This window comes from Corvus kubaryi, unplaced genomic scaffold (assembly GCF_017639235.1).
Source record: "Corvus kubaryi isolate FWS band 111438036 unplaced genomic scaffold, C.kubaryi_AGA036_p1.0 137, whole genome shotgun sequence".
NCBI classification, from domain to species: Eukaryota; Metazoa; Chordata; class Aves; order Passeriformes; family Corvidae; genus Corvus; species Corvus kubaryi.
Genome location: NW_024580671.1, coordinates 7,899,888 through 7,925,169, shown reverse-complemented (window position 1 = coordinate 7,925,169; position 25,282 = coordinate 7,899,888). Strand labels below are relative to the sequence as shown.

Here is a 25,282-nt window from a genome sequence, read left to right as displayed (position 1 = left end):
AATTCCTTTAACAGGAAAAAAACTAAGACTAAACTAAAACCCCAACACCCTCATTGTAAGCCTGTGACCACTTCCCCTGCTGAAGCTATTCTACATATAAAAATAATTGTGTATTGGCCAACTGAAATCTGGTATTACAGCCCAAGAGCTATGGCAGTCACTGAGCATACTGAAATTTAACATTCAATCTCTGCTTAGTCTTTTTTCTGTATCCCAGTTGCATGCCATGTATGTGTGACAGATGCCAAGGGTGACCACAGTGAGTACCTTAAATCCAGTGGTGACATAATGGAATTTCTTACAAAATTTTTACTTCCAGCTATACCTGTAGTTAGTGAATAAAGAAGCAGCATGAAGAGCTGGGAGTGAATATGACTTAAAACTGCTTAAGTAAATTTTGGTGGACTTACAGGAGACATGAAATTACATTGATTTGGGCTGTCTGTCACTTAAGGGGCATGAATCAATTCCCAGGGTAAAAGCTAGGATACTAAAGCTGAAATCAAGTATGATGGATCACTATAGACAGACATTGTCCTGCTATACTATGATCTGTACTGTTCATCAGTAGATGGCCTGGACAGTGTTTCTATTCCTGCCTTTGACCAGGCAAAACCACCTACATGCAGATGTATTTGGAAATTGTCCAAGTATGAAACCTGAAACTTTAACAAGAAGCAGAAGTGGAAGCTGATGAAATGTTGTGGCTTTCTTGACCATTACAAAGTCACACAGGTGTGTTTGAATCAGGAGGAAAGGATAACTTACTGATGGATTACTTTGTTTGGTGAGGTATTGCTGGGCTCACTGACTGCTGCTCTAAGAAATTCTGTAATTTGTGGTCTTGCTCTAAAAAATGTTCTAAAGGAATTAATAAAAAGTAATGGTCTCCATTTTTAAGGGTTTCTTTCAGCAATACTTTTCAATAAAGTAGCTGAAGCATGATGCAAAGTCCTTCCTATGCATAATCAAAAAGGTGGGCAGAAAAGATAGTACATATGTCACAAAACAGGAGTAAATGGGAAAAAAAAACACTGTAGATTCCAGGGATCAATATTTAATATTTTAGAATCTGCACTGTTCTCCTGAAGTGCATTTTTACAGTCATTCTGTCAGAGATTTTTGGCACAAGAAGAAAAATATCAGCAGAGATACTTAACCAACTTTAAACTAGCACTCCAGATTGAAGAGTTCCATTGCTGGAATTGGGAGATAATGCTCAATATTTTCTGCAGGAATTGTGGCAGTCTGCTAAGGCCTTTACTCTGGGTTTGGAGAGTCCTTTTCCAGGTTTGGATCTGTAAGAATTGCTGTGCTGGTCAGGGCCCTGGCTGGTGACTTGTGCCCATCATAAATAGCTGCTTAGGGGCGATGAAAGAACTGGATGAGCATATCTGATTAGTTTCAAATGTTTTCCAAGCTTCTCACCATTCAGGAGCTTGGGGAACTCTTGTTCCCACAAATATGGCTTCTATTTATCTAATTATCCTGAAAGGATTTCTGTCCCGAGGCAGCTGTTTATGTTTGAAGACACGTAAATTTTTAGTATCTGCAGTAACTTTGGCAATGAGCTCTATGGCTCAACTATTCACTGTCTGGTGAACTGTCTCATTTTGTTGTTTTTAACCTGATTCCTACTAGGTTTTTGTAAATGAAGAGAGAGTGATCAAGTCATCCCTGTAGGCTTCTATATGCCATCATGACTACAGAACACATTTTCTTGCTTAGTTCTCTCCTTTCCTGGGTTGGGAACCAATTGTTTGTTTAGTCACTCCTCATGCTATTGCAGATGTTACTCCTTCCCTGAATCCTTTCCACCTTTCCAGCGAGAACTGAAAAGGAGACAGGGTGTCTCAGTCACCAGGCTGTGGAACAGGGCAAATGAGCAGCTTGAACGCTAACCTGAGTTTTGATTAAGAGTAGCACTGTGGAGTCAAGTCAGTTTTGGATATACCTGCTATAGAAGTAGGGGCCTTTTGTATGGTAGGAAGAGTGGACGTGGTGTTGTAGAGCGGACACAATTTGTTGCTTAGGGATGAAAGAAATAGCCTGGATGCAGAAGGAAAGTAGGATTCAGTGGATCCATCTTGCATTGCCATACAAGGATGAGTCCCTCCAGTTTCTGATCAGAAAGGGGTACATCAGCTTAGGATGTGTTAATCTCGAAAAGAAACATCTTGTGCTTTGTCCCTCAACATATTAAGACGGTGAAAGAGGGCTCACCTGTTGCTATGAGGGTGCCCAGTTGGTCAAGTCAGTAACTTGCATCTTGAAAGGATCTCATGTTGCCCTAACCGACATGTTTGTGCTCACAAGTAACTGAAACAGAGTTGTTCTATAATGTACTTATAAATTTGTATCCTTGGGCACAGCCCTGTAATGAGGAAGATGCAAGAGAGAACTAATTTGACTTAATTGGGAGCAGAATAGAAATTAGAAATTTTACTGTAGAAATAATATAGTTCATTTTAGACAGGATGCGATTTATGAAGATCAAGCCCTAAGCTGTTAGAAACGCTAAAGAAAAAGGCTCTATTAAAATAACAAATTGCAGCCAGAGACTGGGTTTGCTTTTATTTCTTGTAGTGTTTTGTTTCCAAAAGTGGTTAGATCATACTCTGTGAGGTTACTGAACTGCAAATGCAAATTTTCATGCACACAAGTAATACATTTTGACATAGAGGTTAACAAGAGAATGGTGCAAATTTCACACAGCACTGGCTTGCTAATTACCTTTGTTTATTTTCAGAACCAACTTCATTTTCATTAAGAAATTGCAGATTCTGCAGTAGTAATCTTTGCCAGTAGTTCAATAGCTCACACTCTGAACGTTTGCTCTGCTACAGTAGTAATGAAAGTGAGCCTGAAAAATAGCTTAGGAAAAAATTGTGGAATTTAGGAGTGCATGCAAGTGACAAGCATCTGCCAATTCTGTGTTGGATCCAGTTGAGATAGGTTGAGGAATGGATGAAAGGAGTCTATGAATTTTGACAGGATTTTTTGCATATTTGTTTTCTCTTTTGACCTGGAGTTGATAATATATTAGCAAAAAGGCATAAAGTGTCTTTTATAGAACATATGTAACCAGGACAAAAGAAAGTACCCAGCATAAGCTTCCAGTTAGCAACAATAAGACAAACATTTTGGGTAACAACTACTAACAAATCACTCATAAGTGACAGGAATAAAGGTTTAAATGTGGGTGGGGGGGAGGGAAGGGGGAAGCAATAAAGGAAAGGTTTGGAATGTATTGCTACTGCTGTTCCTGACTGCCCCTGTGTTTTCACCAGCATGTAGAAGGAAAGAGAGAATCCTGGGGCTCTGTGTAGGTATCGTTCACACTGTGACACCTTATTTAAATAATTTGTGGACATCCTCCAGCAGCGGCACACAGGTATATGGGGAAGTGAAGGAGTTAGAATGTGGCAGCTCATTTCAGCCATGTCTAGGTCTTGCTTAGGACTGAGGGAATGTCTGTGCTGTGGGTACGCAGGTAGAGGAGCTGGCTTTACCCGTGCCTTCCACGGAGCCAGAGCAGCTGAGGAGTGCTGTGCAAAAATAGCTTTGGTGACTGCAGGGAGGGGTCTCTTTGGAGCAGCTCCTTGCATGCAGCTGCCTGGTTACCTGGCTGGGACCTACAGTGGTGTTGGGGTGGGCCAACTCCAGGCTCCCTTTGCTCAGGGATCTGTGCATCCTGCTGCACTGTGCCATGCAACGATGGCTGCTACCCTGCATACCCAACCCTCATGTCTGGGGTCAGTGACCCCATCAGGAGAAGAAAGCCAAGAGATTCTGCACTCAGGCAGAAAACAAAACAGTTATGTGTAATCACAGAGTTCAAGTATCACAGAATGGGTAAGGTGGGGAAGGACCACAATGGACCATCTGGTCCAACCTCCCTGCTCAAGCAGGGTCATCCTGGATCACATTGCACAGAATTGTGTTCCAGATGGTTCTTGAATGTCTCCAGTGAGGGAAACTCCGTGATGATTCTGGGCAAAGTGTTTCAGGGTGTGGTTGCCCCCACAGTAAAGTTCTTCCTCAAGTTCAGGTGGAACTTTCTGTGCATCAGTTTCTGCCTGTTGCCTCCTATTTTTTGGCACCACTGAGAAGAGCCTAGCTCCATTCTCTTGACACCCTGCCTTCAGATACTGGTAGACATTGATGAAGTCCCCTCTCAGTTGTCTCATTTCAAGGCTGAACAGGCCCAGCTCCCTCAGTCTGTCCTCTTAAGAGAGATGCTTTTGAGTCCCTGAGTCATTTTCATAGTCTTTTGCTGAAATTGCTCCAGGAGCTCCATGTCTCTCTTATAATGAGGAGCCCAAAACTGGACACAGCACTCCAGATCCAGCCTCACTGAAGTTCTCAAACCATGCACTATTCTTTCTACTGTCTGGGATAGTTCAGTAAATAATTTTGCTAGCTATTATGCATAACCCAAATAGTATCATATGGAAAGAGTCTCAGAATATGTACCTGTACGGAGCTGAACAGATCCTAACCTAATGTTCACAACCACAGGAGTGGACATACCTCATGTGTACAGTCTAATTATCTCAGCCAGCATGTTTGAGTGCTTTCTTTGTATGCACAGATTAAAGTAAGGAAGTAAGCCAAAATACTGCTGGCATCCACAGAGAGCTAACTATGCCCAGGGCTTAATGACTTAATGCTGCAACTTTGGAAGTGGTTTTTATGCCTGTCATCACCTTTCTATCAAGTGGCATCAAAGTGTTGGATGGAGTATGGTTCCATAAATTTTTAATTGAGAAGTTTTTGGGTGATCTACCATAATAATTTTGCAAGTATAGCTTAATTATCTATTTATAGGTCCAATGTTGATGGTACAGAAGGCCAGGGGACAGTTTGCCATTGCTTTCAATGAGCTAGGTCTGTGGGCTAAATACTAACCTCATTTCCTTGTGTACTATCTCCTAAAAGATGTAGAGTTGTACACATCCAAATGAAAGTAGAATTTGTTGCTGTAAAATTAATATTTATAATTTACTTGCCAAAACCTCTTATTTTGAAATATGGGTTTCTGTGGGGATGATGTTAATTCTGGAGGACACACGATTTTGCAGTTTTGTCTCTTTCTTTGTCTAAACTCGTGTGGTACAGCATGCAACAAATTCTGTTAGCTACTTTTTAGAGCTAGCAGGCCTTCTGAAGTTATTGCGTAAAGGTTTTTGATATTTTATTTGTTGATGATTTTGGAAAGTTGAAGCAAATACTCTAAACCTGAAAGCATTGTTGAAGCCAAAGAGAAGATTACAGAGAAGGGCCTTGCGGCTGTTAATTTTGGTTGTTTTAGTTTGGTTCCAGCCGTGGTTGAAATTGTTGCAGTGCAAGGTCAACAGAATTTCAACATGATGGTGCCCTTTCAGGCACATTTTAAACAACACCTCCATGCTCTTATCTGCTTGTTAGTTTGCTTTTGTGTCAGACATAGTGTTAGTTTAGACTGGGGAGCCTTGTTTCAGTTATTAGCTGTAAGTTTTATATATTCTGTACCTTGTAGAGAATTTTCTATAGATCATAACTGTGACATTCATAAAGATGGCGTCTACTAATAGTGCTAGATAAAGCAGTTTGAGTTCAGAGCTTTTTCAAGACATGCTGGAAAGAGTGGGTACTCACAGATTATAATTTTTTCCTATAAAGCATATTACTCTTTTTTTCCCCTTGAGATTTTTGTTCCCTACCTTGAATCAGTAGGCTGTAATTGTAATAATTATATAGTTTGACTACATAAAAGTAGCTAAAATTATAGTTTAACAAGACATTTTACATCTCTCGAATGTAAACACCTTTATAGGATTAATTTTTCAGCTTTGAATAAGCATATTAACTTATGTACAGATCCATACTATACATGTGCAATGAATTTAGGACCTATACAAGCACAGAATTCTTGCATATACGTGGGAGTCTCATCACTAGTGACAATTTTGGAGTGATCTTCACATTTGGTAAGTCACTTCAGACCACAGGCCCTGTAAATTCCTTTGACTTTGATACAGTAAAGAGCCATAATCTCTCTGCTCACAGGTACCTGCTCAGTTTATTTATTCCACCTTGTTGATTACACATTCATGTGATTTGCTTTGTGTTTACACACTGCTGGCAAGTAAGTCAGTGGTGACTCAGTTGGCTACTCTGTGGTTATGATAGATTCATTTTACATGCCCTCACTGCTGAAAATCAGGGTGCTGCAAGAAGGTGCTCAACTATCCTTGAAAAAGATTTTGTTTGGGGCTGTGAAAAACATCTTCAATTTGGATATATTTTTAGCAGCAAAATTAATAGATATTTAAAATTCCCTGAGCTACTTTTCTTCTTTGATCTGTCTGTCAGCTTGACATGAATAGAACTTACACTTTTGTGCTTATGCCTACTATCTTTTTTGCTTCTTTTTTGAAAAGCAGGTTGAGCTAATGCATTGAGAGTCACAAAGCTTTTGGGAGTCCCTTGGCGTTTATGTGATTAAAAGAACATTGAGTTTAATTGCAGTGTTGCTGTTAGAAACTGTGATGTTTGAAAACAAGTGTTAGCTATTAAATCAGTTTTCAGTAAATAGATGCAAGAACTTGATTTTCTTTTTAAAATGTTTAGAAAATTAGTGTGGATGCTAATACTTTTGGAATGAAGTCCTAAACATTTTTGCTCTTCAGAAATAAATTTGAAATTAATATTACTGTGAAGAAATAGTGCATTTTTTCCTTTAAATTAGAGTTTTAAAACTTCACTGGCCAGTTGTCCCTGTCTCTTCAATGTGTTTTTGCCCCCACAGTTACAGAACTTGAAAAAGTTCTGAGATCCTTTCAGCCCCAGGAAGCTGTTCCCCTTTCTGAAAATATAGCCTCCCTTCATTAGTAGATACATTAGGACTTTTGCAGCTGATCATGTACACAAGAAGCTCATAACCCTCCTTGGCTAAAATGGCATGGGATGCTCAGTGGCTCTCCTGCATCCCTCCCTACAGTACAGCTATCACAGGCAGTAATTGGCCTGGCAATTAGTGGGGACACAGCCTGCTTCGGGGAATGGCATCACGAGAAGCCCCACACAAGCCTGGTGCCTTCCCCAGGGGAATGACTGTTAGGGAGGACACCAGGGTCTGTCTCTGGGCTGGCCAAGGGTAGTTACTAAAGAGTCCTCACAGCTTGCAGTAATTAATTCTGACAGGGGACTGGCACAGGGCAATGATTCAGTAAACTCCTTGCTTCTAAAACTGAGGATTGCCTGTACTGTGATTAGTTGCTTCACCTTTGCTACTTGATAATCTGTGGATTTACTTTACCAGTCTGTCAAAAGCTTCTCCCAGGATAGGTGGAAGAGAATCCTGTGCCAGTTTTCCCCTTTTGCGGTTTCCTTGGAGCATTGCAGCATTTTCAAACGGATGAACACTGCCTCCCCAGCCTGAAGATGTTTTCTTGGTATTTCATGGAATGTTGCAACTTAATGCTTTCTCTCCTGAGCCTCCTGCTTAGCATGCTTGCCATGGAGTGGAAGATGGTCTTTTTAGAGAGGGACAAACAATGTTGGACTGGTGCTGAGGTCTACAGGTAACTGTGGTAAATGTGTCCTGAGGATTGAGGAGAGGCTTCTCCTAGGCTTCTGTAGAGATTCTGGCTCTGGATGCTGGGGGAAGAAAACTGTCTGAGGTGGTTCTTGTCTATTCCCTGGATATTCTAAGCAAGGCAATTCTCAGTTTGGGGTAACAGGCCTGTGGTCAAGGACCCATAAAATGAGTATGCTGTCAGGCAAAGGACAAAGATCTCTTTGTATGTGTATTTATTCCAAATTTTGCTCTCACTTGTGTGATGCCTCCTGTCAGTGTTCAAGTCCCTGGCTCTTTGCTGCAGGAATCATACTCTCCAAGCTGCAGTGTAAGCCACAAGGCTGAGGAGAACATTATGGGTTGCCCCTGTTGCCTATAACATCAGGACCATTCTTCCTTTGATAGGTTGAGTTAATGCCAAGTCCTCATCTGTAAGAGTAGCAGCACAAAGATCTGGAAAACAGGAATGGCAAAGCCATAAAGACAGTCCCTGCTTGCAGCCTGTGAATTTTGAAAGATCTTAGTGAACCAAGCCTGTCATATGAGGCAGCATAGACTGAAGTGTGTGGTTGGACAGCAGTGATATGTTTGCTCAGCTTTTTTTTTCCTTTTCCTTTTTGATTTTTTTTTATTTTTAGTTTGACTTTCAGAGGATGCCATCTCTTTTAGTCCCAGCTAATACATCAAAAAACCTCACTGTCCCTGTTACGTTATCTGTGTGAAATCTCTGGATGACTGAAATTTGAACCAACAGCTTGAAAAAGAAATGAGTGAATACTCACTTCAGCTAAAATAGGGAGCACTGAATGTGAATTTGTGTTATATGTTGTAAAATAAAGTTGAAAGGAAGTGGCTCATTATTGCACATCATTTTTTCTTAATAACTCCACATGAAATTAATAAACCTTAAACCCTCAGGTTTTAGAAGCTGCTCAATATAAGAGTCAAGCGATAGGAAAGAGGAAATAGGAAGGGCAAAGCATTAGGACTTCAATGACTTATGTTTAACAATTATCTAAGCACCAGTTTCTAGTTTCAGTGATCTCATCTTCTTGGCGCATATTAAGCTTCATTATGTTGAAAAAGCTAAGAGTTCTTTTTCTGGCAGCGTTGAGCAAGTTCAGGCAAGTGTGTTTTTTGGGGCATTGATTTTTTACACCATCTCTGTGGCCACTAGCTTTGGTGGAATTGCTGCCTTGCCAGGAAACACCAGACTTTCTGCGTAAGTGTTGAGGTTCCTGATTCTTCACCTCCAAAGGACTCCAAGGTTTTCAACCGAGATAAAATGAGTGGGCTGGACAGACATCATCTTTGCACAAAGCAATCCTAAATTCAGATTACTTTGAAGTAATTCAAACATGGAGTGGGATATTATGTGACTTCATCTATGTAGGTACTAACTTCTTTTGCAACAGCAGAAAAATCCCAGAAGTGCTTCATCCTCCTTCTTTCTGCTTGCTTTTTAGAGTAGCAAGAGGGCCTCCTTCACGTGAGAATGAGCAACAGAAATATTCTCTCAAGAGACAAAAAATTATTAGTAGGAGCGTTCTCCAGGTCTTATTCCAGAAGTCATATTGCACCTGCAAGGCTGGCAGCTGCCATACACATTGTCTTGTTTTGGTTGGGCTCCCCAGTGTTGGAGGTATACTGTTACCTCCTTACTTGTGCTGCTTGAGGTACGTTTTCTGCTCCCTTACAAACTCATGATGATAATTTTATTTTGGTTACCATTATGAGTTTTTCCTGTGGAAACTCCTGAAAAAAGCATAATTTCAAAGCATTCACAAGGGGTTAAGCCCCCCTGAGCTCACTATAGGCCATGCTTTCTCTGAGTATGGCAAGCCTTGCGTTAGAGGAATTTGCATGTAGTGGTACTGTGTGCTGTGACTGTCAACAGAAATGAGAAGGCTGGTGTGAATCTATCCCGGAGTGCTCTAATGAGCAGCTCCACATCTACTCAAACTATTGTTTATAAAGAGATTGTTCCAAGCATTCACCCTTAGTGAAAGGTCTGAATGTGAAGCAGTCAGATGAGGGGAAAAACGAGACTATTGTTAAATATATTCACTTTGAAATCCCCGAAGGAAACCTCATTTCAGTGAACCTAAATGCTTTTCAAAGTGGCAGACTAAACAAAGTTTTTCAAGAAGGTAATCTGAAGAATTTTTTTTTTTTTTTTTTTTATTTAGAAGTGCTGTTGGTTGTGAATAGGGTCACTGCCTTTTTTGGAGGTAGGTGAATCATCTATAATGAGACTTAGCTATTGAATTTTACTCCTTTTCTGCTTTTGGTCTGTTCACAAGCTCATCATGAGATTTATTTGTTGTTCAAAAATCTCCCTGCATTTCTATTCAATAATGTTCCCACATGAATAGCTGTCAAATAGCTGGTATTGCTTGAGGTCTGCACTCCAATACTGGGCTGTATGGCTAGTTGCCTGGGTTACCTGTGTTACATCTATCTGTTTCTTGTAGTAGAGCATTCCTGATACTACTCAACAGACTGTGAATTTTGAATAATTCAGTCAAATGTGAAATGCCAGCTGGTTTTTTTTTTGGTTGTTTTTTTTTATGACTACTGATGTCTTTGAGATTGAAAAATAAGCGACTATTCAAAAATTTATTTGCACCAGCTCTGAATGAAGAAAGAAAACACAAATGAGATCCACATATATTTCTGAGTTGAGAGTTGCTTGCAATTTGAGCACCTTTTACAGGGGAAATGAAAACACTTTTATTTCATTAATTCTTAGGATTAATTTCTAACAATGGGATTTTTAACAGTCTTTCAATTGTATATAATTATTTATTTATGAGATAACTACAACTATATGAGAGATTTAATCTCTAGGTGAATATTTTTAGAGCTAAAATATCAAAGGACTCCTAAAGAAAAATGAATTAATCTTTGCATACTGTGGGGATATCACATGCATTTGAATCGAGTGGTCCATTCAAATATCCTTTGAAATATGAAATCCAGTAGAAACAAGGTAAATATATTTTCCTAAGGATATTTATTTGGCACTGGTCTTGCAATTACTTACATATAGTAATAGTTGTATTGTCTTCATGGCAGCTAATTTTATATACATATAAAGTGATTGTTTGTGCTACTACATGTCAGCTTGGGGCTGTAACCCCATGACATTGGCAGTTCATGTAGTGGTGAGTCTTCTGCCCATGTATCAGGATTACAATCATGCAATTACACAATCTCTCATTCTTCCCCCCTTGTGGCAGGGAGCACAAGTGAATCAGCTTTTGACATGCTTGGTGTTCTCAGGACTCATTCTGACAACATTTTTATAAGGTACTTTTAGAGAACAGATAAAATCTCATACTATACATCATGCTGAAAATTGCCAAGTGAACACAGGTGTCAGTCTCCAGCTGTACCATAAGAAAATTAAGCAAAGTGGAATTGCTTGAAAGGCCTTTTTATGAATAAGTCAGGTTTTGTACTGACTCTTTGACTCTGGGACTCAACACCATGCACAAGCTCTTTGCACAGGTCCCAGGAGGGAGATTCTCAAATGCAAAATGATGTGGTGTGAGAAGGGATTTTCAAAGGCTTACAAACCAGACAGGTGAGGAGAATTGAGCCTATCAGACCTTTTTTCCTGCCTTTGAAAATATCTAAGCACCCTCGAATAACGATTTTTTCTGTTAGCTGTCATAGCTGTCACTGATTTTTTCTTTTTCTTTCGGTAGTCCAGTTTATAACGCAGGGCAGTATCTGAATGAAAAGAATAGACACTGTGTTTATCCCGTTTCTTAACCGGAGACCAGGTTTGGAGCTTGCCAGGGCTTATATTCTCTGTATCTTTCCTATCAATAGCAGGACAACCAATCTGACTCCTGAAATCACACACACACTTGGCCAGAGAAGCTACCCCAGTATCTTGTTTCTGACACAGGCAAATTGTAGTCATCTGCAGGACAGTGTATGTCTAAAGCCATACGGTGGTATTTTCATGATGTACTGCTTTAGTTGCCATTGACTTTTGATTCAAGGGCTCTGAAGGAAAAAATCTGCTATATTAGTATTTTATAGCCCTTAATTGGATTTTCCTCTATGCATTTGTTGAATAATTTTTGAACCCATTAGATAATGTTTCATGAGCATGACTATAAAGTATCTTTCATATATTTTTGAATAAATAAGAGAAATAGAATAAAATCATACTGAACACTGTCTTGTGCTCCTGGCACAGTCTTGACTGATGTCACTTGTTATAAAAATTATTTCTAATCCCTCATTTGGCACTTTGATTCTTCATCTCATTTTGCTGATTTGACTAACAGAGCATCATTTTAGTGTAAGGCTCTTCGAGAACTTCAGAATTTATACAACATGGAAAGCCACCTTTCCTGCTTCAAGAGCCTGTCCATAGGTTTTAGCAATTCCACACTTCACCCCAAAGATGAGGTGGAACTGAAAGTAAAGACAGATAACCAGATATTTCTGTAGTTTGTAGAGGAACAAAGTATCTGGGGCCACAGTCTAGGGAGTATGCCAGAGACAGGTAAAAGATTTGAAATCAGAGCAGGAGAGCCTGGATACCCCTTTTTGTGCTTGCATTCACCAGCCTACATGTAACAGCAGTGTAATAATCAACTTTGTCTTCAGACGAGGCTTTAAAAAATGTATTCATTTTGACAGCCACTGCTTTGTTCAGTCATTCCCACTCCAGTGCGCTTATCCTGTGTATAATATAGGGTATCACAACTGTAGTTTACCATACAAAGAAGGCATTTACTAGGGTATCTGTGTGTCTGGTCTATAAAAAGTGTCGCTATATAGTTAATATTTAAACTCCCTATCAGTATGCCTTGATGTTTGTAGGCTTGAGACACAACTTACCAAAGCCCGCAAGCTCTAGTGCACTGAGCCGCCTTTGTGTGTCTGGGCAGATGGGTGGGGGGAATTGTGTATTGCTGACTAATGATCTGAAGATGGCAGCATTGGGTGAGCTTTGCACTTTCTTGGCTAAGCAGGGCCCTCTTACAGATAAAATTGTAGTTGTTGCATATGGCAAATTTATAAATCAGCTTTTAATTTGAAGGGCTTTTCTTAATGCTGTAGTTTGATACCGCAAGTTAGTAGTAGGCAGACATATTGCCATTTATGTGTTTTATTTTTTTAGTTATACTGAGAGTATAAGTCTTATAAATACTAAAGATTGGCTCTCACCAGCAAGTGTTGGCTCATAAATATGACTCCCTTTTATAACATGTAACAATTATAATAACTTTTGAACGAATATAAAAGAAGCTCCCTCTCTACGTACTGTCTATCCATTAAGGAGGAAGTGGAATCAAGTCCTACCTGTCTCATGGACAGGATACAGTTCACCCTGGACATCAGGGATTGCTCTCTCCTGCACCTGTGTTAGCTCTTTGTCTTCTGCGCTTTCCATCCCCTGGAATGCACATCCTTCCCTCCACTGGCCCTATAGATTGCTAAGTGGGCATTTGACTTTCTCCTGGCAGCAGCATGACATTGGTTTGGTCTTCTTCAGCCTAAGAGAGGCCAGCAGTAAAGGTGCCCCACATATGGGGACAAAGTTCTGCTCTTACAGATCTAAAACAAATACCCGACTGCTTTTTAGCTGCTGTTGGTTTTAAGAATGAAAGTGAGCATGATCACTGTGTTTTATCAGGAGTCAAATCCTGTTGTATGTCTATCAGAACATTAACATTCACATCATAAGAACTACTACCTGATAGGTTCCTTTAAGGAACCTTGAGGAAGAGGGGGGCAAATTCAAAGATGTTGGTGGGATTTAAGTGTAAAGCTGAGTAGTTAGTTTCTGACAGTGTCAGCATGTATACAGCCAGGCCTGTGGCCTACTGATAGTTCTTCTGGCAAAATATTTAGGCAGGGAGGCTAAGTTTGTACTCTTCATGGTAGGTCTCTCAGCTTCACTCATTACTTCTGTGATGCCTTTGTTATTTTGTGTAACTGGCTGTTTGTCCCCGAGACAACATTTTTGGAAACCAGTTGTCTTGGCTGCCTCCTAAGTGGTGACATCAGCTCACTGGATGTACTGAAAAATTTTATGCCAGCTTGATTTACCTGAGTCAATAGCAAAGCTGAGGTGAAAATTTGGTTTTTTTGGGTTTGTCTCTTTGTTTTGTTTTGTTTGATAATATTGTACTTTCACCTCCCTTCATGGATATCTGTGTTTGACTGCTGTGATGGGATCTGACTTAAGACATTTGAAGTCTCTGCAACTGTTCCTTCTTCTCAGCTGACTTAGAAGGTTTGGATCAGACACAGGGTTCATGTTTTTATTCTTTTTTTATTATGCCCTTCTGCATAGTGCTATGCTGTATGAATCACTAGATCTACAGAAACTTTTATGAGGCTAAGCAATTAATAATTTCTGAATTTCTAAAGATTTGTTGAACTTAAAATAGCTGTTAATTTCTGGTCTTCTACATTTAACATGATAGTCTGGAAGAGTTGAGAGTTAAGGAGGAAGTGAGTGGAAAAAAAATCATTGTATTAGGATGCATTCTGAAGTTATTTTAAAAAATTAAAATTTAGTCCAAAATATTGTTTTTTTTCTTATCCTAAATTCATATCTCCTGCAAAGACATGTAAATCTTCTAGGTTCAGTGTAGTTATGCCCCTTTGCACCAAACCCGAAACTGTCAGATAACGTAATAAACACAAACATGTACAGGGATATGTGTTTATAGATGCGCAATACTTTCGTATGTTTGAACTCAACTTCCTAAAACCTTCACATGTAGAAATAGTTACTATCTTAATCTCAACTGTTTGATCTAATATCAAAAAGCAATCTTGATGTGTCGTAACAAAACCAAAGTAAAACTCAGTACTATAGGAGCGAAGGGACCATGATCTTTTGCGTTTAGTGGACAGTGGGCCGTCGGTGCTTCTTATGATCTTCCTAATTTGTAACATTTAACTTTGTTGAGTGAGTACAGCAAAGTTGGGTGCAGTACTGTTATGTTGGTTTAACACATCTCTTTTCACAGTTTGTCATCTGTTTTACAGGTCAGATATGTTACCTGATTGAATGTAGACCTAAAGAGCAATTGTAATTGTTCAAGTGAATTCATTGGTCAAGTGAATTCATTTGACTGAGTATAAATTTCTTTCTGCAGTTTAAGAGGCCAAATGCCATATTCATTCTTTATTTATGACAGAATAAAATCTAGTGAAGACTAAGGCCACAGCTCAAGAAGGCTGTTAAGTGCACACATATAATTAAATTCATTCTAGCTCAAGACGGCGCTTAAGTATGTTGCAGACTTTAACGCAGTATCAGCTTGAGTGTTGGGGTCCCTCCCCTGCTGTGTAGCCCTGGGAGAGGGGCCCTGAGGGCACAGACACGGGGTTTCCCTGCCCCTGCTCAGCCTCGTTCCCATTGGTTGGTTTGTGTTCCCTGCGCGGGCAGAAGGACCCTTGGTCCCGTGACTGGAACAGTTCCTCGGCAGAGCTCCGGCCATGCGGCTGGAGAAATAAACATCTCTGAAACATCTAGCAAGAATCTGTTTGTCCATATATATTTCCTTTCCGCGGGACGCCTGGTTTGATATATGCGTGTTGCAGTATCCCCACTGCAACACTTGAGCTTAAAACTGAGTGATCTTAGAGATCTTCAGATGTTCCTAGACAGTCATGCCAACTACCTTGCAGGATTTTATTTTAACGCATCTAATTTATTTCTCAAGGTTTCAAATATCTCTGTGGGTTACTATCAGCACCTTTGATACCTAAAAATGATCTTCCTTGTCTGTTCTTAACTGGCCTTGTCTGTTCCTAACTGGCCATTCCTGTGAGCTGCTTGGGTGCCCAGACAAAGAACAAAATCTCAAATTTTTGTGCAAAGCTTCCTTACTGCTGAACATGACATTTCAATTACTTAGCAGCAATAAAATACTTTATCTGAGATTATATTCAGAATAGGTAATACTACAGAAGTGGGACAAACAAGTGAATATGGTACTGATTGTTATTGCTGAAGTGCCTGTTTGCAACTGTTTTATTTGTATCTGAATATCTGTATATCTTACAGTGCTATTTCTTTACGATTGAATTTGGCCTTTGCAAGCAAGAAGGACAACTGCGTGCTTATGGGGCAGGACTTCTGTCTTCTATTGGAGAATTAAAGGTATGTACCCTTAAAGCATAGTCAACTTTAAATCTTATCAATATAATAGTTGAATATAAATATATTGACTTTCAAATAACAGTTAAAATCTCAAGATAAAAAGCTTGTATTTAAAATATGGTATTGACCTAAAAGCTGTGTTTGAAATATCAGCTGGCACTTGAAGCATGAAATGGACTTGTGAGGCCCAAAGTACCAAAGCAACTATAAACTACAAAACTGATTTCTATTTGAATTTTCATTTCTTGTAAAAGGAGGCTCAAGGGTTCTAACAGGTAAGAGTGCCTTGGGCTCTAAAAGCTTTGTTTGGATGAGAAGCACATATTTTTAATACCCACAAAAAAGTGTTAAAAATCAGACATGATTCTGTTCTAAGTAATCCAGTGTACTCGAGTGGATTAATTATTGATATGAAAAGAACAACTTTCATTAAGTTCCTGATTCAGTAGACTACTCATATTAAAAATTAAGGAATATAAAGTCATGTTGAAAGTTGCCTGTGTGACAATACATAGAGCCCTATTCTTTTAAGGATGAAAGTGTTTAACCTTGTATGGTGTGAGTAGTTGTAGTGGATCATTTATTGCCTCTTTTTATGCCCAGAAAACATAGGAAACAGGAAAAAGTATTTTGTCACAACTGTAGTATTTTGGGACATAATACACCTCTCTGTTAGCAAAATAGGAGGGAAGGGTAAAGAGAGGGAGGAGTACTAACTTCAGGGACACAAATGAACTCTTGGTGGCTTTGCAGGTAAACATTTGGATTTAGAAAGCATATATGGAAGAGTATTGACAACTATTTTGCAATATACCTATTGTTTATTTGTGTTTAAACATCTTCCCAGCCTCCTGGGCTGGCTTTCAGTGAACTACCTGGCAGTTTAATAGAAGTATCTCAGTCCCTTTTTGCTGTTTGTTTTACCTGTAACTGAGAATAGTTGTGGTAAAGCTCATTAGTAAGACTGTTATTCTTCCAGTAGTAAAAAATTTGATGAAAATTACCATCTCCAGTATTTTTTCTTTGATTGCATTAGAGTTGCTCTAAGTTCTGTGCATACTTCAGCCACAGAAGCATTCTGTATCTGTCTGGCAAAGCTTTATACTCACAGTGCAAAGATGGTTAAATGAAAAGAGATGAACACATCCCACTTGTTTTCCTTTGGCCCAGCAACATTCAGTGCTGAGCCCCAAACTCTGCAGGATTCCATAAAGAATCAGGCCTTTTATTTAAACTAACAGTTAAGGTCACTAGGTGATGACCCTGAAAATTCCTACCACATCATTTACAAAATCTAAGGGCATAAGAAAGAGGAAATGAATAGTCAAGAACATAATAAATCTTCTACCATCAATGTCATAAACAAATGCATTATTCTTGTCAAGTCTGCGTATTTGGTGCCACACATTTCTGATCCCAGACCTGTGTTCTTTGCTCAGCAGTAAACTCAGAGTATAAATACAAAGAATAATCCTTTTGAAAAGCAACTCTAAAAGCTAAATAATCTGCACATTAATGGACTATATTGATCTGCTACAGTGTTGTGGCCAGATATAGATCATAATAATTTTGCCATAAGTCAATAATATTATATATTTTTCTATTACAGTACATATATATTTTGTGGATATGATGCCAGAAGGGACTATTAGATCATCTGATTTGACCTCTTGTGTATCATAAGATACTAAATTTCACCAGATCTTGCATATACCATACTTACTTAAGTTAGACATTTCAGTTACTGAGAAACTAAGCCCTTGTGTGCTGTGGGAACAGAACAGCACCAACAAGTAGACATAGACTCCATGAAGGGACTGATAAGGTGAAAAATGTCCAGAAAGTCTGTGGAAATGTGCTCCAGGGTAGAAAAAAAGGTAAAATTAAGGAAAAAAAATGCAAAAAAGTACTAAGTTTTCTGATAAAATGACCATGGGAGAAGCCATTTCTAGACCACAATCCTGGCATGAATGTGCTTCTTGTCAACAAGATATATTAGGCAGGTGCTTAGGAAGGAGAAAGTCTGGGCGCCCATGACTTTGGTACATAGCCTTGCATCAAGCCGTTGTCACTCTCTACTGTTTTTTGGGAAAGCAATCTCCCTCCTAGCACCTACTGGGAGGGCAGATTTCTTCCTTGACCTGAAGGTGTCTGAAAAGTCATGCTAGTAGACTGTTGTTGAGATACTGATTATATTATATATATTATATATTCTGATTGTAACTGAAATCCTTATTGATGGCAGCAATTGCTCTGAAAATGATGAGAACAACACTGGCTATTTCAGTGGTGAGTGGGGATGAATAGGAGACTCAGATTGCATGGCCATGACGTCTCCCCCTCATGCGTGCAACACTCGTACTTCTCATAGGTGTCAGAGTGAAGACAGAAAGTTATTTCCTTTCAGAATTAACTGCTGCCATACTTAACACGGGGGTGACTGTGGCCCATAGAAGAAGTTCAAATACTTACGTATCCCTGTCACTAGGAAGGCAGATCTTGAAATGTTGAATTTTGTTACCTTGACTTTAGAGTCATAGAATAGTGTAGGTTGGAAAAGATCTCTAAGATGATGAAGTCCAATTGGTAACCCAGCACTGGCAAATATGCCACTAGGTCATGTCCTCAAATGCCATATCCACACACCCTTTAAATACATCCAGGGGACGGTAACTCAGCCACTTTCCTGGGCAGCCTACTCCAATGTTTGACAACCATTTCAGTGAAGAAATTTTTCCTAATATCCAATCTAAACCTCCCCTGGCACAACTTGAAGCCATTTCTACTTCTCCTGTCACTTGTTACTTGGGAGCAGAGATCAACACCCACAATCTCCATGCAGGTAACTGTAGAGAGTGAGAAGGTCTCCCCTGAGTCCCTTTTTCTCCAGGCTAAACAAACCCAGGTTCCCTCAGGTCCTCATCATTGTGCTCCAGAACCTTCCCCAGCTCCACCACCCCTCTCTGGACACCCTCCAGCACCTCGATGTCTTTCTTGTAGTGAGAGGCCCAAAACTGGACACAGAACTTGAGGTGCGGCCTCACCAGTAGTGAGGGACGATCACTGCCCTGGTCCTGCTGGCCACACTACTGCTGATATGGGCCATGATGCCACTGGCCTTCTTGGCTACCTAGGCACACACTGGCTCATGGTCAGCTGCTGTTGATTGGCACTCCCAGGTCCTTTTCCACCAGGACACTTTCCAGCCACTCTTCCCCCAGCCTGTAGTGCTGCTTGGGGTTGGTGGCACCCAAGTGCAGGATCTGGCACTTGGCCTTGTTGAACCTCAACAACGGGCCTCAGTCCATCGATCCATCCTGCCCAGATTCCTCTGCAGAGCCTTCCTGTTCTCCACCAGAACAATGCTCCTGCCCAACTTGGTGTTCTCTGCAAATTTTCTGAGGGTGCACAGGCATTTTTTATTAATATGCTTTTGTGAGCAAGAAGAAAAGCCTTTCTCCAACTGCTGTCCCTATTAGCTCTCTTTTCAATGCAGCACTATGCACAGGAAATAAAATGGTGGCCAATTTTATGTATAATTTGTATAAATTTCTAGAAATACATGAGTCTATTAGCAGGGTAGAAATGGTGAGCAATATTTGGGCTGTCTAGAGGAGTGAATGGCTTGTTCAGTCATCCCTGTTTCTGTGCTCCACTGCTCCACTGCTCCACTTTACAAATCTGGTTAATAGCTCTAGTAACAAAGAACTGTAAAAGCTAGAGAAATGTGGGCAACAGCCTATCAATATAGGATTACCTTGAAATCTTTTTCCCCACTTAGTATTTAGAATAAAATTTCAGATAATGAAAAATGCATCTCCTGATATGCATGCTATGGAAGCATCAAGTAAAAAAAAATTAAAAGCACAACAAAATAAGGAGAAAGAGAAGATTAAAAATGAAGCCTGGGGGGGAAAGAATAATACAGTTAGTAGTTATACAATATTCTGCCTAATATAGTCAGGTTAACTCTAGCTAACACTATTACACAGTATGTATTTGGGGCTTAGAGATAAGGTGGAAATAATGTACATTTCAATTATTAAAACTCTTTCTAAAAGGCAGTTCAAATGTCTTCGGAAACTTTAATCCATTTACTTTGTGTCAGGCTCTCTTGAACTCTTTCATTAAAGGAGACTCCTATCAACTTCAGTTGGCTGTACATCGAGTCATGTATCCCTGTTGTATGCTTCTACATTGAACAGAGACGTAGACTTAAAATCTCTCTTTATAAATTTTTAAAAATCAAATACTGTATCCAATTGTATTATTTTGTTTTAATGATAATTTATTTTAAGAAATGCCAGCATTAGAATTTATAACCAAAAAGATTCAAAGGCAAATTTTGGCTCTGTTTTCTGAAGAGGATGAAGAAAACAACACCTGGATCCCAGATGCTCATTTAAAGACTCTAAAAAGAGAGTTTTTTCTGTATTTTTCTAGACAGTATATAAAATTATACTGTTGAACAAAATTTTCTGGTAATATCATGACACTGTCAGATTCCCAACTTATTTTGTAGATAAGCAGGAAAACATTTAAGATCAGATTTTTCAAGACTCTGTGTACTACCCCTGGGAAAACAAGGCAATAAAATCAGTACTGGCACACACACAACTTCTCACCTGTGTTCCTATTCTGCCCTTCTGTACTTCTCAGACAGTGCAGTATTTATAACTCATCTCAAGTTTTCCCCTTGCTAGCTGAAGGTTTTACTTTTTAGGTTTTGATTTATTTATTTTTTTTCTCAAAACTGAAAAGCTCTGAGTTGTATTATTGCACTCAATTTTTATACTCAAAGGTGAAATTACAAGACCAAACTCTTTTTTCATGTGTCAGTGATAGTGGTCACTTAGGAAATGATTCACAGTTGTACATTGTAAATGCCTGGTGCCATCTGACATGCCGTAGTATTTCTGACCAGCTGCCACTGCAGAAATGTCTAAAAGTCTTCTTTAGATCCTGTGCTGTATCTTCCATTCTCTGTACAATGCATCAGACAGCCTAGGCCTTAGAGACCTGAGGTTAGGTACCTCAATCACTCTTTTAACCTTTCATTGGCAGGGAGTGGAGGCATTTGTTTATTGTTCTGCTTATTTTCAGTATGGATGATTGTCTAATTCTTAAGCTGTCTGATACTGCTGCTTTTTCTGAGAATCAGTGATGATTCATTTCTAAGTTTCACTCTAAATTCTTATTTCTCGGACTGGAGTAGACTCACCAATAGTTTTATTAGCATTACCAGTACAGTCTGTAGGAAGGGGCCATTAGAGGCTGTTATCCCAGATCCACAAGATGGTGAGATGCTCTATTTTACCAAAAGCTGTTTTCCATATGAACGTTAGCCCTAACATCTCATTGGAGGTGGATAACAAAAGAAGTTTCTGATGGAGAAATCTGTATTGGGTACTTAGTCATTTGAGTTCACTAAAGAACTGAATAGCCAACCAAACCATAAGTGAATAACATGTATTTAAAAAAATACAGGCTTGAAGTTGAAAGCTTTTGGACTCACCAGACCATTTTTTTTGGTTGAGATTATACAGTTCATAATGTTGAGAGTGCCAAGGACCAGCATTTTAGAGCACTGTAATGTTTCTGATAAATGCTCTGGTCAGCTTTGAGTCAGTGTCTTGTCCATTCTAGTTCACACTAGACAGTTAATGGTCTCTCTGAAGGTTTGTCTGCAGGCTCAGTTCAGTTGCTTAACTCTGGCATTGCTGGTGTCAGCGTATCAACCCAATAGCAGATGTTACAGATGCCAGGCTGTGGAATTTAAAAACACCATCCAGACTTGCAAAGATGGAAACATTGCTTTGGTAGCCATGACAATTCCTACTTGATCTAAGAGGCAGAAGAACATATCCTGGAAGGGAGACGGTATCTTGGGCGGGAATTCATCACAATTAACACCCTTTGTTCCCAAAGTGCAATCCTAAGAATAACTGATCAGTTGTCACCTAATTTTGAAGGCATGTCTGAATACTTTACCCTTGGTTTCCAGGTTGCATGTGTTCTGCTGTCTTCACGTTCCACTCTCTGCAGAGTTGCGTTGTGAAGCAGCAACTCTGTTCATGTATAACTAAACTGGGATCCAGAAAGTATGAGTCATTTCATATGGATAATCTGAGGAGAATAATAGAAAGGCTTTCTCAGAGGACATCCCCTGTGATAGAGTCCGGCTTTCCTTCTCTTTAAACTCTCTCCTTTTATAAAATTAGGGCTCAGTGATTAGAGCAGTTGTTCACACTGTAGGAGCCACTACAGTCGAGAATCCCTTATTGACTCTGATAACTTCAGTCCCAAAGACTGGGCCTGGCCTATCAGAGGCCATTAGTAACTAGAGAAGTTAACACTGTCCCCCTTTCTGTTGAACCTTTCACAGTACAGGAAAGAATTCTTGAGCCAGAAGTAGTCAGTTCCTACAAAATCATGGCCTGCATCATAATCTTGATTTCCTGCAAGGAATCAACTTCACTCAGTTCACTCAGAGTTTTGAAACTTCTGTGCTTTAGACATTTGAGGCATCAAGTCTTACCTGGAAGTACAAAGGCACCTTAAGAGGGGATTTTTATCTATAGTTACCCTGCCAGGGAATCTATTATAACTCCTAGTGAAAAAAGGCAAATTCATTTTGATAGGAGGTAAATGCCTTAATTTATAAGCATTCAACCACACCATGGCTCTGCAAGGAGAAAGTGACAACAGGGATATAGGCAGGTGATCCTGTTCCTGCAGTCCATTTAGAAGAGGATGATGGTTGAGAGATGATTTTTTTATATTTATTTTCAAACCTGTTTAACTGATGGCTGGCTAGAAACAGCAATCCTTGTGAGAAGGAAAAGATACATGTACTAAGGAAAGTTAATTCCCTGACATTTTAAGATTCCATGCATTAATTTTTCATGTATTTATTTTTGGAGAGAGAGGAGGTGGGAGGAAGAGCCTCTTGTTCCAGTTTTCTGTCCTGTTATTTGTAGACTGCAGGTTGAGAGCTAGTATGATATTTTCAGAGCCTTTCACATGGATTTAGGAATGAGCATAAGCAAGAGCAAGGATAAAAGTTTGGTGAATACCTTAGGGTCAATACTTTACTCCACTATAAAGAATGTCCATGCAGATAGAAAGTAAAGAAATCAGAGGCACCTTCAGACCTCTGGGATCTGCTTCCTCCCTGTCATTTCTTTATGCTTTTCATGCACATCTTCACTCTATGTAGATGTCAGGGGACTAAAGAAGGTTGAAAGGTGACCTAAATATGCTCTCCTTCCTTATCCTCTACTTCTGTAACAGAGCACTGAGAATGAAAATATGTGTGCTCTAGAAGATAAGGTAGATCCAAAAGCCAGCACAAGTATTCAAGTTGGAAGGGAAGCTAGAAAAGATTGTCCTGGAAAATGTCTCAGTACCTGATTTTCAGTTCTGAAACCTCTCTTTTTCAGTGGCTTGTGCAAGTCATATAAAGAGAAAGACTAATCAGAAATCTCTACTCTGGGTAGAAGCATTTGCCTTTTCTGCCCAATGTCTCTTCTGTACTTATCTATGCCTGTTTGTTTCATTATTTTTTCTTTGCAGTACTATATGAAGCATTATTACTCAGGTGTGTGGCAGAAGAGTAATGCATTTCATTGTCATGCAATACACTGGCATTATTTAATGGGATTTCAAATTTGTAGTTTCACTTTTACTGTCAGGAAAATAGTATATATTTTGGCCTGAAAATGTAAAGCACAGATTATGTAAATAGTTTAGTCAGACCCAATTTACCCACCAAGACAAGGATGAATTCTGCTAGTTAAATGAGATTTTGAGGACATACATATTTGTAATTGTATAGGTAATTTTTCAAGTATGGTTATTTGGTGACTTTCCTTTTTCCATCTGAACATTTAGGTCTGTATGTGTTCATGGCAGGTGAATTGCTAACCTCCTCTTTATTATTTTATTATTATGGGGAAAAAAATCTCCCACAGTAAGAGCTTTTTAAGTAACAAATTCTGTTCACTTTTCAAACAGAAAAAACACTGTGTGTAATACAAGATGGGTTACCAATTAGTGGGAAACATATAGCACAGCGATATAAAAGCTGTATATATGAACAGCTGCTGTAGATACACAGCAATATCAAACTCCAGTTTAACAGATACTGTGGTGTATTTTGCAGCATGCTCTCTCTGACAAGGCCAACGTGAAAACATTCGATCCAAAGACAACCTGTTTGCAAGAATGCCTTATCACTACTTTCCAGGAAGCTTACTTTGTTTCAGAGAGTTTTGAAGAGGCCAAAGAAAAGATGAGGTAAATTATTTTCCCGGACTCAAAAATCTAATTTTCTCTTCTTTAACAGTTGGGAGAAAAGAAAATAAAGGAAGATAATTTTCTTTTTTTTCTTTCAGGGACTTTGCCAAATCAATCAATCGTCCCTTCTCTGTGTATTTCAATCCATATACACAAAGCATTGAGATTCTGAAGGATACCAGGAGTATAGAAAATGTTGTCCAGGACCTCCGCAGTGATCTAAACACTGTATGTGATGCTTTAAGTAAAATGAACAGATATTTAGGGATTTGATATGTTTGGCACTGTGATTTGCTGTCAGTTGCTCTTTCTGTAGCCAGTTACATCACATGAGATGGCTAATTTCTCAAACCCATCAGTTTTCCCTTTACAGCTTGGCCTGTGGCTTGCATCATTGTGTAGCTCTGTCTAATCGTAATGTGCAGAGAAACCAAGGCAATGCTAATTTGTAAATGCAATGTGGAATGTGGCAGAATATAATCATCAATTCCTCAGCACAATGTCATGTACAAGTATACCATTAAAAACTTTCCTGGCAATGGTTTGGTTTCCATAAGATGATTCACTTCAATGTTTAAGAAACGGTGTTGCTGACTTCATTAGGTCTGAGTTTATTTCTTCATAATCCCTTGCCTTCCATAAGAATCCAGAAAAAAATTGTTTGCAACATTTTCATTTTTTTTGTAAGAAATCTGTATCTCTTTCTATAGTGGTAAAGGCACTGTTTTGTCCATTTATCTGTAACAGAACTTAGTGTCTCTTCTGACTGAACAATACAATTTATATACCAGTAGGTGTCAGAGATCAGGAAGGATATGTATTGGTACTAAAAGGTCTGTGAACATTACACATTTTGAGAACTCACAACTAACAAAAGTTCAATGTGGCTGAGCAATTGCAACACAGTAAAAGAAAAGAAACCTCTGACAGTTCATGTAGAGAAGTATTTGTAGTTCACACACGTTACTTGTGACAGGGCTGAGTGTGCTTCCTCTGAGAGTGCTATCTGGAAATAAGAGAGGAAGCACTTGTTTTAATTTCATTGTTTCATGTGAATCCAAAGTCGTTCTACATCCTTGTATGTCTTCTGCATTCCCTTGTGTCTTGAACTTACTCCTCTTGTATTTCATGCGTAGTTTGCCTTTCCTCATTATTCCACATTCAGCCTTGACTTGGCCATGCATGACTGGGTCTACACTGTGTCAGTATGAGAACACATAAAAGGGTGAATATGGAAGTTGTTATTTAATTATAGCCAAGATGATTTT

At 39.2% G+C, this 25,282-nt stretch overlaps 1 protein-coding gene across 1 annotated transcript in view; it reads left to right on the top strand.

The window, feature by feature from the left end:
* Window positions 1-24,596, top strand: part of TPH2 (tryptophan hydroxylase 2) — a 51,309-nt gene extending 26,713 nt beyond the window's left edge. Inside the window, exons 9-11 of the mRNA XM_042017750.1 lie at window positions 15,621-15,716; window positions 23,881-24,014; window positions 24,113-24,596. Coding sequence (XP_041873684.1) covers window positions 15,621-15,716; window positions 23,881-24,014; window positions 24,113-24,287 — 405 coding nt within the window. The 3' untranslated portion in view covers window positions 24,288-24,596. The remainder of the gene's footprint in view (window positions 1-15,620; window positions 15,717-23,880; window positions 24,015-24,112) is intronic.
* Window positions 24,597-25,282: the final 686 nt, after the last annotated feature.